The 17,101-nt window shown below is 41.6% G+C and overlaps 1 protein-coding gene across 5 annotated transcripts in view; it reads right to left on the bottom strand.

Annotated features, from left to right (window-relative positions):
- Positions 1-17,101, bottom strand: part of Syt7 (Synaptotagmin 7) — a 128,135-nt gene that overhangs the window by 82,042 nt on the left and 28,992 nt on the right. Inside the window, exon 1 of one of the 5 annotated variants that reach the window (XM_087358579.1) lies at positions 5,592-5,626. The exons of 3 other annotated variants lie outside the window; for them this stretch is intronic. Coding sequence is in view for 1 of the 2 variants with exons in the window: in XM_087358575.1 (XP_087214701.1) it covers positions 2,820-2,900 (81 nt within the window). In the remaining variant the exon portion in view is untranslated. Of the gene's footprint in view, positions 1-2,819; positions 3,738-5,591; positions 5,627-17,101 lie in introns of those variants that run through there. One more of the 5 variants, XM_087358575.1, reaches the window with a different exon arrangement.

Genomic DNA, 17,101 nt, shown 5'->3' with positions numbered 1-17,101 from the left:
AGCCTAACTTAACCTAACGTAACGTAACCTAACCTAACGTAAACTAACCTAACCTAACGTAACCTAACCTAACACAACCTAACCTAACGTAACGTAACGTAACCTAACCTAACCTAACCTAACGTAACGTAACCTAACCTAACACAGCCTAACTTAACCTAACGTAACGTAACCTAACCTAACGTAAACTAACCTAACCTAACGTAACCTAACCTAACACAACCTAACCTAACGTAACGTAACGTAACCTAACACAACATAACCTAACCTAACACAACCTAACCTAACCTAACGTAAACTAACCTAACCTAACGTAACCTAACCTAACACAACCTAACCTAACGTAACCTAACCTAACCTAACGTAAACTAACCTACCCTAACGTAACCCAACCTAACACAGCCTAACCTAACGTAACGTAACCTAACCTAACACAACCTAACCTAACGTAACGTAACCTAACACAACCTAACCTAACCTAACACAACCTAACCTAACCTAACGTAAACTAACCTAACCTAACCTAACCTAACGTAAACTAACCTAACCTAACGTAACCTAACCTAACACAGCCTAACCTAACGTAACGTAACCTAACACAACCTAACCTAACCTAACACAACCTAACCTAACCTAACGTAAACTAACCTAACCTAACGTAACCTAACCTAACACAGCCTAACCTAACGTAACGTAACGTAACCTAACACAACCTAACCTAACCTAACACAACCTAACCTAACCTAACGTAAACTAACCTAACCTAACGTAACCTAACCTAACACAACCTAACCTAACGTAACCTAACCTAACGTAAACTAACCTAACCTAACGTAACCTAACCTAACACAGCCTAACCTAACGTAACGTAACGTAACCTAACGTAAACTAACCTAACCTAACGTAACCTAACCTAACACAGCCTAACCTAACGTAACGTAACCTAACACAACCTAACCTAACCTAACCTAACCTAACGTAACCTAACACAGGAAATTTAAAGCGCACTTTTTTCAAGCGTCTGCTTTCAGGCAAACAGATTCCACGACGACTTCTGACAGTCTGAGCTTTTCCACATCATTTTACATTTCTTCATTCCCGTCTAAGAAAAGCCGCCATCTTCCTCATCAGTCAGATCGGGTCAGTTGTTGTGCTCAGTCTGTCTAATCTCTCAGCATCTCTGCTAACTCACATTCTGATTAACTTCATAAGCGAATGACTGCTTCTTATTTCGGAGAGAAATAATTTATAACAGCATCTCCACAGTTTCATGCGCTCCGCCTAAACGTAGATGCAAGAATAATATTAAAAGAGATTTTAATGACACGTGGTGGACATGAACTACCGCCTGATTTCGTGACACGCCAACTAACGAACTCCATGCACCAAAATCACTTTTCAGAAGCGATTAGACAAATTCCCCGGTTTTAAGCAAATCTGAGCTTCATTACTGACGGATGTGAGGTTTTGAGGGCAGCGAGTCTCAAGTTCGCTGTCTTCCAGTTTGCATCGCCGTGTAATGATGGAGGCAGCAGGGACATCTGAAACGTTCGTAAACTTGTACCAGACTACACGGCGTTACAACCCAGACGACAGCCATCTTCCTACTTACCGTGAACACAACCGACCCGACCCACTTTAATATTATCTTCCTAAACAACGAGAGTGATAAGTAACTGCAGCACAGAATAATTTTAATTAATTACAGTAAATAATTTGGAAACATGCGCTTGTGCCTATCTTGAATTATACGAGTTCAACTCAAATATTACAAATTCCAAATCGGTAAATCTGGGGTCTCCTCCGAGCGTCAGGAAAACTGAAATCGGGCGTTAAAACATGGCGTGGCTCTCGACATGTAGCACGGATTGCGATTACAATAGACAGTCGAATGACGACCATTCTGTCTCGAAATCTGCGGCAGCCAATTCGTCGTAGGCCCCAGACAGACGAGAGGGATTCCCTGCTTTGCCTTGCGCAACGGATGTGCAGTTGGATGACGTTTTCTCCCCCCCTGGGACACCTTTAAAGGTTAGGTTGTGGCACGGCGACCGATGTTACCCGTTGTCAGAGGAACCTGACTCATCTGCTTTACGACATAGTTCTGCTGTCAACCGCAGCAGACAGCACGGCGCGGGTTGAACATAGTTCCTCTGATTCTTAAATGTCGCTTGGAAACTGAACTATCTTATGTTTCAGCGTATTAAATGTGCACAATTCCCACTGAAGTAATAATTCATTCATTCCGTGTATAAGAGACTGGCCCATTTTGATTTAACGATAAACGTCTTCTGTTACATCTAAATGCTTGTCCCAAGACTTCATAATCTGTTCAGCCGGAAGTGTTACAATGCACTGCTACTTAGGTGATATTCTGGCACAAATTATTACATTCTTAATTAATACAGTTTTAACATGTCACAATTGAACTAAATACAATTCTATTATTACGTTACAAATTAAAGTAGTTTCGTGCACGGCTTGACTGAATTCTTACAACGCATGGACAATGCAGTCGAAACATTTGTCATCGATATTATCAACAATCGATTTCAGACGCACGTGATTCTCGAATGCAAAGTATCGACCAACAGCATATAACACACACTGCGTTCCATTACGTTGTTAATAATCGAACTGTCGCTTTTTTGTACGCGTGGCATTGTTGTCTCCGGGGGGGAAATGCCGAAACAATGGATATCTGCACTGGATACGACACACACGTAAACTTCACGTGACAGAACTGGACTTTGACTGCTTCAATCCAGTGTCAGCTGCTCGCTTGAACACACACACACACACGTTTCCTCGCTACTTACGTACGGGTGACCTTCAACGATCCTGACACTGGGTAGAGGAGGCACATCAGACGCTAGAAGACTGTCTTCCAGGTGCACCATGTTGCTTCAAGGTGCAGCCACTCGAATGTTCGTCTAGTCTACCCTGCGTCTTGTCCGCGAGTGGTTCAATGAGAAGAGAGCGTGCGTGTAGCTGTAACTACTGTCGCTTGTTTCAGTGTCCACTGTTTTAGGTTAAATACTTCCGGACTAAAATATTACGACGGCGTCCGTAACAATCGGTAATCAAAACGACTCGTAAACTGTTTTCTAACGACTCACAAGATTGATTCTACGGATTTTATAAGGAACACGACACAGATGTCACTATTTGTATTGAGTAATTGTTGTGGGAAAACTGCCGACAATTATTAACACCGACACATTTATCTAGTTTCTAGATTACGCCAACAGGTGTCTTTGAAAGTAGAACACGTGACCACCTATAACTTTGGTTCAAGATTGTGCATTAACAATACAAATAATTGCCCTAGAAATGTGTTGCCTTTTTATTTATTATACTTTAACTAGAAAGTGAAAGTGTGTGTTTTTTATGAGCAAGTATTATTAATTTTTCGATTACAAATGTTAACATACGAGTAGTGTGTAAAAATGTAAGTGTAGAGACACTGGAAAAATTAGTGCAAGTGTTACTAGTTAGATATTAAGTAGAAGTGCAAGAATTCTCTACTAAATATTTCTGTTTTATTGCTAAATACTACTGCACGTATTTCGTTATTACAATTAAGCTACTCTACTGGTGATAAAGTTTTGTTCCTAATGCTACTTGTGTTTCTATCTAATTACTGGGATTCGAACCCCGGATACACAATATATGTCTTGCTTTTCCGTGTGTGTGTGTGTGTATGACCGGCGTAGAGAAAGCCAGGGCACAGAATGACCTAGCCTACATTCGATCCGCAGATAAATGGTCCGTAAACCCCAAGTTCAACTACTACCAACACTTCGGTTCCGTTCGGGACTTACTTTCGGCAGTCTTCGGAATTTCAGACAGGACTATATTCGTAACGCTTCCCGTAGCAGTATCACTCCTCGTATTTACAAAATAAGGGGAAGGAAGTAACAGGGTATATAAAGCACTGCATAGCAATTATATTTTTTAAAAGTCAGAAATTGGGCAAATCTTCAGCAGCAGAGCTGACCGCCCGCACAACGCTGACAACCAATCACAGAGCGGCTGTTCCTATGACGTCAACTGAACTTCTGGGTCGAAATTTTGGAGAATACCGCCCCCCCCCTTCCGTCGGTACCCCTAAGTACCCCACTCCCCAACCTCTGTCAGACTGCAGCGCTCGCTCGCTACCATTCACTAAAGCAGAACTATTGATTACTGCACTCTGCGCGGAACTGCCTTCATTTGTTTACTTTAACGGCACTGAATAACAGAGTGGCGTGGAAGGGAGCGGTCATGGCGTGCTGCAAGGCACTGAGCCAGCATTTCCCTCCACAGGAAGGGAAATTCGCGAAATACCTGAGTCTCCAGGTCGAGATTTAAACCCGGGACTCCCTGAACGTGAGGTGACGCTCTAAAGGCCAAGGTCTTTCACAGAAATCGTCCTAACTAGGCGAAAGGTAACAATCGATCACAATCGATTTATGGAAGCTCGAACGAGGGGACAGGAATTCGTCAGGGCTGTCCAAAACACGCATTCCAAAGGTCGATGTGAACTCTTTTTTTTGTATTTCTTTAACGTTTTACATTTATTTTAATGTTCCCTAGGTGGTTTATTTGTTTTAATTTATATTTCTCCATTTATTATTCGTTGTGTATAATATTGTTTCTATTTTGGGTTTGAATGTATTTGGCTGTTATATTTAATACTGTACATGAATAAGTTTAATTAATATTTTTTTCATTATTATTGCATGTATTATCAGTGTTTGCCTGTTTTTGGCTTCTTGTTGGAAAACACTTAAATAAATGAATTGAATAATCATAATATAATGTTTCTAGGGGAGGGATTAAGTTGCAAGGCTGAGGCCCGACATTTACCTGAAAGCCCTGAGCTGGCTGTGTTATTGTTCGTAAGCGAATGTATGAACGTGCCCACCGACGTTTCGGAGGTCATTGCTGCCTCCATCATCAGGGCGATGAGTGAAACGGAAAATTTACACCAGACTACAACCCATAAGACGCCATCTTCGTTTGTTTTATTCCTTCCCCGTCTTCACCCCCTCCTCGTCCCTCAAACTGCACGTAACCCGCGTTGTCTCAGTCTCGCCTACGCTGTAACCCGCGATAACTTGCGTCATATTCTCCCGTATTTTACTATTTGTGACATTGCCCTAAATGGAGAGAAGACTTCAGTTTTAAAAAAGACTTGAACTCGTAGCAACACAGACGGGCATCCTGAAAGATTCTGTGGAGTAAGTTGGCAGCGAGAAATTACCGATTTCATATAAACGCAAATCTCCCGTTCCAAGTTGCGTTCCACCAACATCTGCATCCGATACGATTGAGTGCTAACCTTTTATTTCAATGTTTCTGCTCACACAGAACTGTAATGCCTAACTATCCGAAGATTCCTTATCATATCACGCAACTTATTCATAAATAAATACAAAATTTATAGTTTGTTTACTTCGATTTACCACAGCAGCGTTAACTTATCCCAGCCAATGAAATACACTGAAGTCTGTCCGACGACGGTCCACTGTAACGCCAGATCGCACACGGCGTAAACCAAACGCGTATAATCCAACGTAAAATAACATTTATTCGTGAGCTCTCACCTCCCTTCCTCACAGTCCAATTTGCGAGCTTCCCACTGTCTGATTTCTACTACTAAAGTACAACGCACGAACAACAGGTTTTAAACATTATTTTCTTTCTTTTTCAGTGATTAGTTTGTTTGACAGAAACTGACAGTTGACAGAGTTTATTCGCAAGTAGAAAGCCTTGACTTCATTTCCATATACAGGGTGTCCCACAAAAGAATGCCCATAACTTAACTACGTGCTCTTGGGATAATTTTGAGTCTAAAAGTTTAAATAAGCGTGGGTCCGATCTATAAAACAGTTTGTCAATAAAATTCTCCTCACTCATTAAGCAACGGCTGTATTAGAGAAATTATTTCACTAAGCAAGAATAAAAGACGCTTATGTAAAATATATAGTCATCCCCCACAATAAAACTATATAATACATGTAATATATTAAAAACAAAATGTATTTCAGAAATAGCTGCTGCACTATGTACCTCAGAGGCAAGGTCTGTCTCGGGTACGTAGAAATAAATACCTTTTAAAGTGGCGAAAAAATGTAATAATAATAATAATAATAATGAGACCTAAAATTATATTGAAATAATGTAAAACTTACAAATGCTATAAAATGTCCATTCTCTATTTCTTCACAAACCGTTGCCAATCAGACCCCTGTTTATTTAAACTTTTCGACTCAAAATTATTAAAACACGGGACATCCTGTATATAATTTAAATTGCAGGCTATGTATGTACGATAGTTGAACGGCGCCAGGACCTTACGTCCCGGTCAAAGAATTCCCTCCTCTTATCCGACACAAAATTACAACAGTCACCAAAAGGAAATGAAAACCGTTCAGTTCTCGATTTCCTATCGAACATGTGCTCAGAGCCACTCTTACATTAACAGATAATGTGTGTCACGAGAATTCCACGGACCCTCCGTTAACGAAGCGCGAATCGCTAGGAATGCCGGAACACTTGATTCATGGGGGGGGGGGGTGTGTGTGGCCATGATTGCTTCTCGGGTAGCGAAACTTTATTATACCAATACTTGTTTCCCCACAGCAACTGATGAAATCCAAATTACATATTACACTGTCCCCTCGATTAAGCAACCCAGCTTCTTAGAAATGTTTCTACAGAAGAAATCTTTCAATCCACGTATCGAGGGCTTCAAAAAGCTTCAACAGAATAATCCACTGAGACGTATCGAGGGAGTCTACAGCTGATAAGAAACTGCACGGATCGAAGGGTCTGATTAACATGCACAAATGTTAATGAAGAAGTCTGTATCGTCATTGGCAATGGACGATGACGTCATCACGCATAATGACGAGATCATTTTCAATGGTATCATCATCATCCTAACACCTCACGATGCGAAAATCCGTCACGTGTGTAGGAATACGTTGTTAGGCTAGGCACTAATGTCACAAAGGCCTTATTAAATTTCATAAAAATTGGTAAAGTCGTCCAGATAAAGGGAATGAGAAATGTAGCAACGTAAACTTTACAGCGGTGTCCAAGGTCACTGCCATAACGTTATAAAATGTCTCTTTTGTAAGAACAAGATCCATCATGACGTAACATAAGATGACAATACATTCCAAATATTAACGAAAATCTTTCCAGTCTTTCTCGATTAATTAATTGCGTGGTTCTTTCATAAAATGTTGATGTCACCACGAAGAACCGCGTAAGGGGGGGGAGGGGTGGGCAACCAAGAGCAAATCCAACGCAACGGCGCAGTTAAAGGCAGAAATAACATCCGAAGTTAGGTTAGGTTACAATGTGATGACGTCACCGTTCCGCGCAAAGGATCATGATTAATGGCGTCGTCTCATCTCACGACTTTGAGCATCCGTCACATTGGTTTTCCCCATTGTAGGAAATTACGAAGCATTAATACGAACCAGTCTCCGATGGCGTAACCACCATACTAAATTTAATGAATATCCGGTACGCCGTTCTGGAGTAAAATGATTCGTTCCTCACGACTACCAACAGATGGCAGCATGATCTAGGCCAGTGGTATTGAACCTTTTTTGTTCGCGTACCCCCAGATATAATTTCTCTTCAACTTTGTACCTACCAAAGTTGTTGGTGTATAATTCAAGTTATACATAGTATATAATCTACATCTAAAATAAATTAAATAAATTACATTACTGATTATTTAGTGTTTATCATAAAATAATATATATTTTTTTTAAATTTCACGTACCCCTTAAGATGTCTTCGCGTACCCCAAGTTGAATACCACCGGTCTAGGCCGAAGGACGCGACAGACAGACATACATGGACACGGAGATAGGAAGATAGAGGGCAGTGAGTCTTAGTAAATCTACAGGATAAATTTTATACGTTTGTCCACTGTGAATTACAGTTTCGCAGAAGAGGGAATCAGAGTTTCGCCGGTGGCCATCTTCAGGTTCTGAACACTAATCGCTACCTACGTCAGCAGACGTTTCACGGACGAAGGCCGATCTGTAACTGCGGCAAATGAACATCAATAACTATCACGTACGCAAAAATCTCGAAAGACAACTCTGGAAAATATGCGTACTCAAATTTGAAAGGGATTTTACTGAAAACCACAGAGAGCAACAAGAACCACTATTACTAATACACGTCTTAAATGTTTCTGCACGGAAATGTACTTTCCACACTAACCAGCTACCATATTTGCCTGTCTCTTTCTACAGCAGACTTGTGCTGAACTTTCGGTCCAGATTAAAACGCATGAATAGTTTATTTCTTTCAACGTGTTCTGGCCTCAGCTGCTCCGGTGAAACTTCATACACATCATCCGGGTTTCATCCCACGTGCTTTCACTAGAACCACTCCTAGTGTGACCAAACGGTAGTCACTTCCCGGGGTCAGAATTTCGTCGGGGACAATGAACTTATTAAAAATCTTCATCGGCCATTTCGCACACCGATCCGCCTCCTTCGACACTTCTAAGTCAAGTATCGCTCCTTAGAGGCGCTGAAGACGATGTCCTTGCACAAAGTACGCACCCTACATCCAGCTCAGATACGCTCAAATTCGTCCGAATAAGTTCTTCCTGAGGAACTCCCAAAAATTCTCCTCGTACAGTTGAAATTAAAATTTATCTCGTATGGGGGCTCGTTCTGTGGACTTTACCCTTTACAAAACCCCACAAAGAAAAGTCCAATGGGGTAAGGTCAGCAAAGGTCACGACACAATATTCCGTCATCACATTTCACGATCGAATCATATCCACGCACACAACAAAATCTATTTCTTTGTACTGTATTGGACATGACAGCGCTGTTGGGGGATTAATCTTAGCGGCAGCTGCTGTTAGCGCTTGGCAGTAAGTCGTGCAGTTCCTGCCCGGGAGCCTGGAAGTAACAGTTGCTCTCCGCTTTATCAGTAAACGCACTGATGGGCGTCTGTCTTGGAGACGCCGGAAGTCTGAGTGTTCAGTTGTTTCAGCCTCGCCTAGCATAGTCTCGCAAGTGGACAATGATTTGGAAGGAGGCGGTCGCGAGATATTTTAAGGAAGAATTTCGAATTCGCCAGACACTCTCTGGGTTGAGCATACTTCGAACCAAATTCCGCTGACCGCAAGTCAGGAGGATTCCTGCTATATACAACAACGTGCTCCATATTTGAATAAAAGCGAACTAAAAGGCTTTAGAAGAACGTCCATTTGTGTGGGACTCGATGTTCTCACGGCGTCTTCTGACACGTAATGTCGTGTGTACTGAGGAGGGAAACCAGTATGTCCACGAGGCGAACAAAACCCAGAAGACCAACATATGAATGTTAATTCCTATCAGGATTAAAGATGAAACAAACACAAACAGAGGAAAACAGGAACAGCGCCGCTGATATCACAACGCATCGATTGAGGTGAGTTTCGGCGGCGAATTCCTGGGTTATACCGGTTCAGAGCAGAGGGTTGCCATGGTAACCAGACCTACGTCAGAGCTGGAGAAGCACCGAAAAACAGCGGGACAGGTGTCTGTCTGCAGGCGCAACTGAAATATAAAGACCCCCGGTTTGTGTCGAATAAACACCCACAGTTCTCTGACGACAAAACCCGACAAAGTCTCGCCGACTGCTCACAAAATGACTCGATGAACTGAACTCCAACCGCGTAACTGCAACGTGTCCTGCTCCGTGTGGCTGATTGCCCTCAGAACGCGTGTAATTGGTGACCTTGCCGCTACTGGACAGCGCATCCTCAAGTTTCGGACACAGGTGAAAGCCTCCGGATACGATATGTTAAATAAGCAGGAGCGGACAGCCGACAAGGGGCAGTCATCCAGCTTCGGGGGTTGGACGTGGGGCTAACAGCTTCCCACCGTAAAAGACCACCAAGTTACGAAGTGTTATACAGGGCCTCAGATAGTATTAAAAATATATTAAAATTGGCCGTCAATCACAATATAAGATAATTAAAAGATTAAAATATCATTTTACGTTCCGTATCGAGTACTCGATTTACATGTGGAACATTTACGACATGTTTCGGCTATATATAGCCATCATCAGGTGTTATTTTATAAACTTTTTAACTGAATTACTGATTTTTACTGATTTTTAAGATTTTTAGTTTTCATTTTTCTTATCATGTTCAGGTCCTTCATATTGTATCTTCATCCGTTGTTGTGTCACATGTCATTAATATGATTGTATTTCGTAGTGATGCCAATGTTGTGTATATTGGACTGTGACTTTGGCGGCTTTTGAAATGACCTGTGCAATGAAAAATGGACGTAAGACATGGAATTTTGAATGTCACAAGTCTGTATCAGCAGAATTAGTAAAATTTAAGTTAGATTTATTGGAGATACAGAGAGTTAGATGGGACAAGGGTGGTTTCGAACCAACAGGCGATTATACATTCTTCTATGGATATGGGGATGCAGATAATCACTTAGAGACATTCAAATACGTAAAGGAAATCATATTAGCAATTAAGAGGACAGAGTTCGTATGTGATAGGACGCCATTTATAATACCGAGGAGTCGTTCGTGTTTTATTATTTTCATGAGTGTGCATGCACCAACCGAGGATAAATGTAATTACACAAAAGACAGCCTTTTTGAGAATAAATATTTGGAAACGACGTTTATAGATCAGAACTGGATTCATGGGGGCATTACGAGCAACCTAAATTCAGGGGAGTCTTGCTACCGTGCAATCCATCTGCCATCTATGAACGTACCGGCAGACATACATTGAACGAGTTCTATGACAGGTTATTATTATATATATTTATTTAGTGTTCTGTCTGACGACAGGTCCATATGAACAGGATCCTTCCATCCTTTTCTCGGACTGGGACCTGTTCATATACGTTCTTGGCAGATGATCCAGAAGTGGTTTGCCATTGCCTTCTTCTGTGTGTGAATGGAGTAATTGTTGGGATGCCACGGAGGAAAACTCCGTGTTGCCTAGACCACGGCCTTGCCCAACACAAGTTATAAATTCGGGCACCAGCCGGGAATCGAACCCGAGACCCCAGGATTACAAGGCCAGCGTTCTAACCGCTAGACCACCTCATCTTATTATTATTTAGTGTTCTGTCTGACGACAGGTCCATATGAACAGGATCCTTCCATCCTTTTCTCGGACTGGGACCTGTTCATATACGTTCTTGGCAGATGATCCAGAAGTGGTTTGCCATTGCCTTCTTCTGTGTGTGAATGGAGTAATTGTTGGGATGCCACGGAGGAAAACTCCGTGTTGCCTAGACCACGGCCTTGCCCAACACAAGTTATAAATTCGGGCACCAGCCGGGAATCGAACCCGAGACCCCAGGATTACAAGGCCAGCGTTCTAACCGCTAGACCACCGTGGCTATATGACAGGTTAGGTTACGATAATATTTGGACAAAACAGGGTTGATGTAACAGCAAACTGGAGAAAACTACATGATAATGAGCTTCATATTTTTCAATGTACAAGAAATATTATTATTACGATCGATTCTGATATGATGAGATGAGCACGGCATGTAGCACGCTTTGGAGAGAGGAAAAATAAGTAAAAGGTTTTTGTTGGAAAGCCCGAACGGAAGACACAACTCGGTAGACCTTGGCGTAGAAGGATGATAACACTAAATAAGTGTTTGAGGGTGTGGATTTGAATAAATAATTAATCTGGTTCAATATATTGGCCGGTCGTGGGTTCTTGTGAACAAGTTAATGAGCATTCAGGTCGCACAGAGAGCAGCGAATGTCGTGAATAGGAGAGCGCAGTGCGAGTTTCTCAAGGAGGATTCTTCTGAGTGGAGGTGGAAGGGAGAAGTCAATTACAAAATAAATGGCACACACAAAAGGCATTGTCTGATTGACTCTAACGATACTTTTCAATGAACAGAATCATGTTCCAATTACAGACAGGGCAGTTTTAATTAGCACCAGTTTTGCCACCTACACGGCTACACGGAGACGTCTCCCTAAACGCTATCCTTCCAGTGTGAACTTACTTTTCTAAGTCTCATTTGACTTATCTGTTCCGTGGTTCTTATCTTACATAGGGCACGCAATGAAGACAGTTTTATCGCTGGAACGGTCTTACGCTTGGCCGACGGCAAGTTTAAACCACTTCGTTGTTGTCTCGGCCTTCGCCTTGTCCTATGTTGAGAATATTTTCATGATTTCATATCAACGGAATTCCGAAAGTCGCAGGCAAATCACGGAGTGCTGCGTGCCTTTGGAAACTTATGAATGGTTTGGAGAACCGCGTTTTGGAGGCGCTGTAAGTCCACGGGACGGGGGGGTTGCCTCAAATTCCCTAGTGGGGCAGGCATAATCCACTGTGCACCCTATTTAAACTTCATGAAGGGCTAGTTTGAAGTTTAGGCTTAATCCTTCAGGTTAGAAAAAACATGAGACTTAAAAAAGACCTTGGCTTCAATCGTTTAAATTTGGATTCTCCGTGTGATCTTCCTATCAAAGATTACACCGAGATATTTTACTTGGTTTACGAAAGAAATAAATTGCCCAAATCTATTTTCGTCCGTGTTTACGCTCCAGCCCTCAAACCACTTCGCCATCGAACTGAGCGCTGCAACTTTCTGAGAACCTAACCCTTAAACCTTTTGCACAACGCACGCATGTGTCCTCAGCAGCGAGGGTTACATGAATACCTGGTGCTAGTGGGGGGAGACATCATTTACATACAAACTGTGCGACGTTAGCGCCAGGACGGACTTTGCGGTACTCCTGCTAGTATTTGTCTCAACTTTGACATTTCGCTTTCGAAGCCAGAGTTCGAATATTCTGATTGAAATGAACGCGCTAATGATCTCGATTCTTATGATGTAATTTGCGATTTTGATAATTCATGTAACTATCGAGGGTTCCAGGCACAATCAAAGGATTTTTTTTTCAACGTCAATAAATACTGCAGACACAGACAAAGTAATGAAGAAAGTTAAGGTGGCGTTGCTCGTAAGCAGCGTGCTCTGACGTGGGCGACTTGCATTAAAAATGTATCCTTTTCCAGTGTGACTTTGGACTATTTTTAGAAGAACCTTCTCGCATAGTTTTCCAGTCGTGAACAAAAATCTAACTGGACGAGAATTTTGAATAAATGTAGGATCCTTACTGGGTTTCGGTAAAGTTATTACATTTTCTTCGTGCCAAGACCCCGGTTAATGTGACAGCCGAAAGAAATTGTTAATTAAATAAGTAAGCTATGCGAAGGATCTTTTCGAATGTAACTGAGACATTTGTTTGTAGTGTCTAAAATCCCTCAAGCTTTTCTCAGTGTAAGATTGTTATAGTTTATCTTGTGTGCTACATTATTTGATTTATTCAGAGGGGTATTATATAACTATAGTCTCCGCCCATCGTGCGTGGTTGTCGTCACAGAGGTCATAATGTGTGAAAAGGTTTTTCAAACTGTCGGAAATTCAAGGCCTAAAGAACTGCGAATTGCAGTTGGTACCTAACCTAACCTAATGTATTCTAACCTAATCCAACTTAACGTAATCTAACCTAACCTAACCGGGTTACGTACCGTAATTACGTATCTGAGTACCTGCTTGTGTTTCAGAAAACGATATAAGGCAGGTATCTCGTTACTTAGGTCCACAGCAGTGATTTTGCTTGTCGAAAGCCTAATGCAGAGACTGTAAAATCGTGCAGTATTTTATCAGTCTCTACCCTTGAATTAACACCGAATCTAGGAGACACTGACTTCGAGGCCACGCTTCAAAATCACTTCCAGTCTGAATTCTTTCTACAGGTTCCGAAAGATTTCTAGTTCTAACGTGATCCAGCCTCTGGACAACGACATGAGTCCGGGTAGTGAGAGATAGTGACATGTGGACATCTTCAAGTTCATCATTTCCTGCGGGAGATTACGTAGTAAATATTATTTCTGATCTTAAGATTTCATGGCGACCGAATGCCGTGAAGTATCCTTGGCCAATCGGCCGTGTGAGACTGGAGCTATAATACGACGTGTCTCTATCCCATAAACTCTGAAGATGATGGTGGCAGAGACCGTCTCAGAAACTGTGGATCGTCCCACACGAATGTTTTCCGCCTGAAAAAAATTGTTCCCTGCAAGCTACGGCTTACATAGAAGAGTGAACATGTCCACATAAACCCTCACAATGGCACTGATAACAGCTTGTCGTAACAGACACTGACAACTTCCAAGGTCTCTACACGTCGTTTAGTCTGATTGCCCGGGTGGATTTTCTTCGCAGTTTCGCTTTGGGCCACGTCTTCTTTCTACATAACTGCACACTGTGCGAAAATATCGCAACTGTTCAACAGTTTGTTGCATTTGTAGCGTAAAGAACTGTATTCAGTTCGAATTTAAACTTTGCTATTGAGCATCATATCTGAGATTTGTCGCTGTGTTCCTCTGCACCGCCAGACAAAGGTCGAGACAATGTCTTGAACTAGGTCACTTCCTTCGTTGATGAAAAGTTTCCCATCTCAGTCAAGACCCGGGACTGAAACCAAAATTCCAGCCAGTGGGAGGACCTATCACAAATAATATTCGGGTTCGGGCTTCTTTTAAATTAAGGCAATCGAAAAGTTTTTGGCACATTTCGGGCCCTCCTGAGCCACTACATTCTCTCAATGGCATAGGTGTTCGCAGATGCGTACATATTGAGTGACACCGATTTGATTTTCTCGAGGACTTTCGTAGTTGTCCCCTCCACAGAAATAACTTCAAATTTTTCCAAACAATCTTGGTATCTGATATCTTTGTGCCATTCTTCAGGCGCCAAAATAATGCCCAGTGTTCTAAGAGCGTCGTTGAATAATTCATCGAAGAATTACTGGCATTAATACATTAAAATGTATCAATCATACGATAGTCACGGCAGATCGTAAATAGATCGGGCTTTATTCGGGCTGAAATAAAAGAAAGTCGGGCTCGCGGGTAAGCATATCCGAAGATAAACTTCGGGCTTCGGGGCCAAATGCTCGCCGGGCCGAGTGAAATTCTAAAATGTCGGCTCCGTGTAGACCTCAATTCCACCGTTCTCAAACTGGATCCGTGTTGGCTGATAAACAACCCCTTCCTGTTTCCGTAAATCATTATTATCTGCTGTGGCGAAGTACAGAGAGAAGAAATATGGCCCACATGCTTCAGATGATTTCAGCGACATCGGTTGAAAAGTACTGGAACTACAAGCGCCTACAAGCTTCGGGATTCATCACTCAGATGGCAGAGTAAATCCCTTCGGACGTTCACTGAGCTAATAAAAGATGGCCGAAGCACCGATTCACAAACTTCTCGTCCGTGTAAAATAAAAATCAACTTTCAAGCTATTTTCATTAAAAAAAAGACTCCATTACGTCCTTCATTCAGGAATACGTGATACCTGAATTTAAATTTTGGAATAGAATTTCCATTTCATTTCGTTTCGTGTGACAAGACAATAACGTAACAATGTCCTCCAAATTACGGAACATACATTTCTCATTTGACCGGAAGTTAACATTTCTATCATTTATGTAATGGCGTCTATGCGATTTTTAGGACATCTATCATTTTCCTTTTCACTGGCGTATCTCGTCACCAATTCCTTCATTTAACGTTTAAATATTCAGTGAATAATCGCTTTAACTTTCATTATATATTCAATGACGCTGACTTAAATCCTCGTAATCCATTCGAAGACCATGTTAAAAACATGACGAAACACAAAATGCTGTCTTCTGGCACATTCAAGCTCGTTATCTGAGTCCATTTGTTATATTGTGTCACGCGAAGATAATATTGACATGCCATTAAAATTATCAAAATTTATTCAAGCAACTGGAGAAATGCATTAGTTTTCAAACCTTCGAATATTCATCGACATAAAATATACTAAGCTTAAACTGTGAAGGACCCTACAGAACCCAACTAAACTTAACGCTCATAAATCTTCGGTTATGCCTGAGCTGGCCAATGGAAGCGAAACCTCGACGGATTACCCCCGATTATGTCGTAAATAAAATTAAGATTTGGTCATATTATAAAATATTGAGGAATGCAGGGGCACGGAGTACAAAAACCAACAAGAAGCTTAAAAATAAATGAAGGAAGAAACCGCGAATTGACATCTGTTTCAGGTCAGAACGTGTCAGACACTTCTCGACCGTCAGATGATGATGCTATTGAAAATAATAAAAATATTTTACAAGAATTAAAATTTCAGTCAATCGTCAAATTTACATAAAACTTCCTAAGTAGTTGGAAATAATGTAAGAAGAATGCAAAGCAAGAGAATATGTTCCAAAACAGAACACAAAAACTGAAGTTGAGTGAGATGACCCAGTTCGTTTAAAATAGTTTTTTAAAAAAAATCCCGCGTGGTCTACTTTTAAACCGTTCAACTTAGTTTAACAACTGACAGAATTTAAAAAGATAACACTTTTTTTTTCTGGGAGTTACTGAGAAGCGTTCACGAAACATAAATCGTTCAACAACAGAAATGTTTTTGTGTCGTCTGCGCGCCCACCGGATCGCAACTTGGATGTTCGTGTCTACACGTCCGGACTGTCACTAAAATCTGAAACTAGGACAGTGATAAATGTCCAGTTAAACCTCGAAGTGTGAGCGACGGTGAATTGGACTGACACGAAGGGTGGTTCGGGGCAGAGGGTGGTGGCGGTGGTCCATGGTGATTGTAAGAAAACAACAGAAGACGCAGACATCCCCATCGCATTCTGCCTTCCGCAATAAAATGTGGGACGAATTCTTCCAGCTTTATCCCACGCCTGTAATTCGCTTTCATTACTATTCTAGACCTGCCATTCCTCTACACTTCAGTTGTTTTTCGCCTGAACGCGTTTCGCGGTCTCAGGAATCCTTTGTTTAAATTTCCTGCGGCCAGCGATTTAGAGAAATATTTACGCGGTTTTAATCTCTACCCCCAAACTCCCGACAATCATCGGTGTTTTATGCGAGCCGACTCAGTTCTCAAATTTTACACGATGAGCGCCCCCCAAAAGTCCCACTTTTATTTTATTTTTAATTTAAATTTCAAATGCAATTCAAGTTTCTAGTTGTGTGGATCTTAACGCTTCGGGC

This window comes from Zootermopsis nevadensis, unplaced genomic scaffold (genome assembly GCF_977971745.1).
Source record: "Zootermopsis nevadensis isolate Lab colony 2312 unplaced genomic scaffold, Znev_1.0 Znev_ptg000030l, whole genome shotgun sequence".
NCBI classification, from domain to species: Eukaryota; Metazoa; Arthropoda; class Insecta; order Blattodea; family Termopsidae; genus Zootermopsis; species Zootermopsis nevadensis.
Note: the sequence above shows the minus strand (reverse complement) of the source record. Positions and strands in the feature narration are given on the sequence as shown.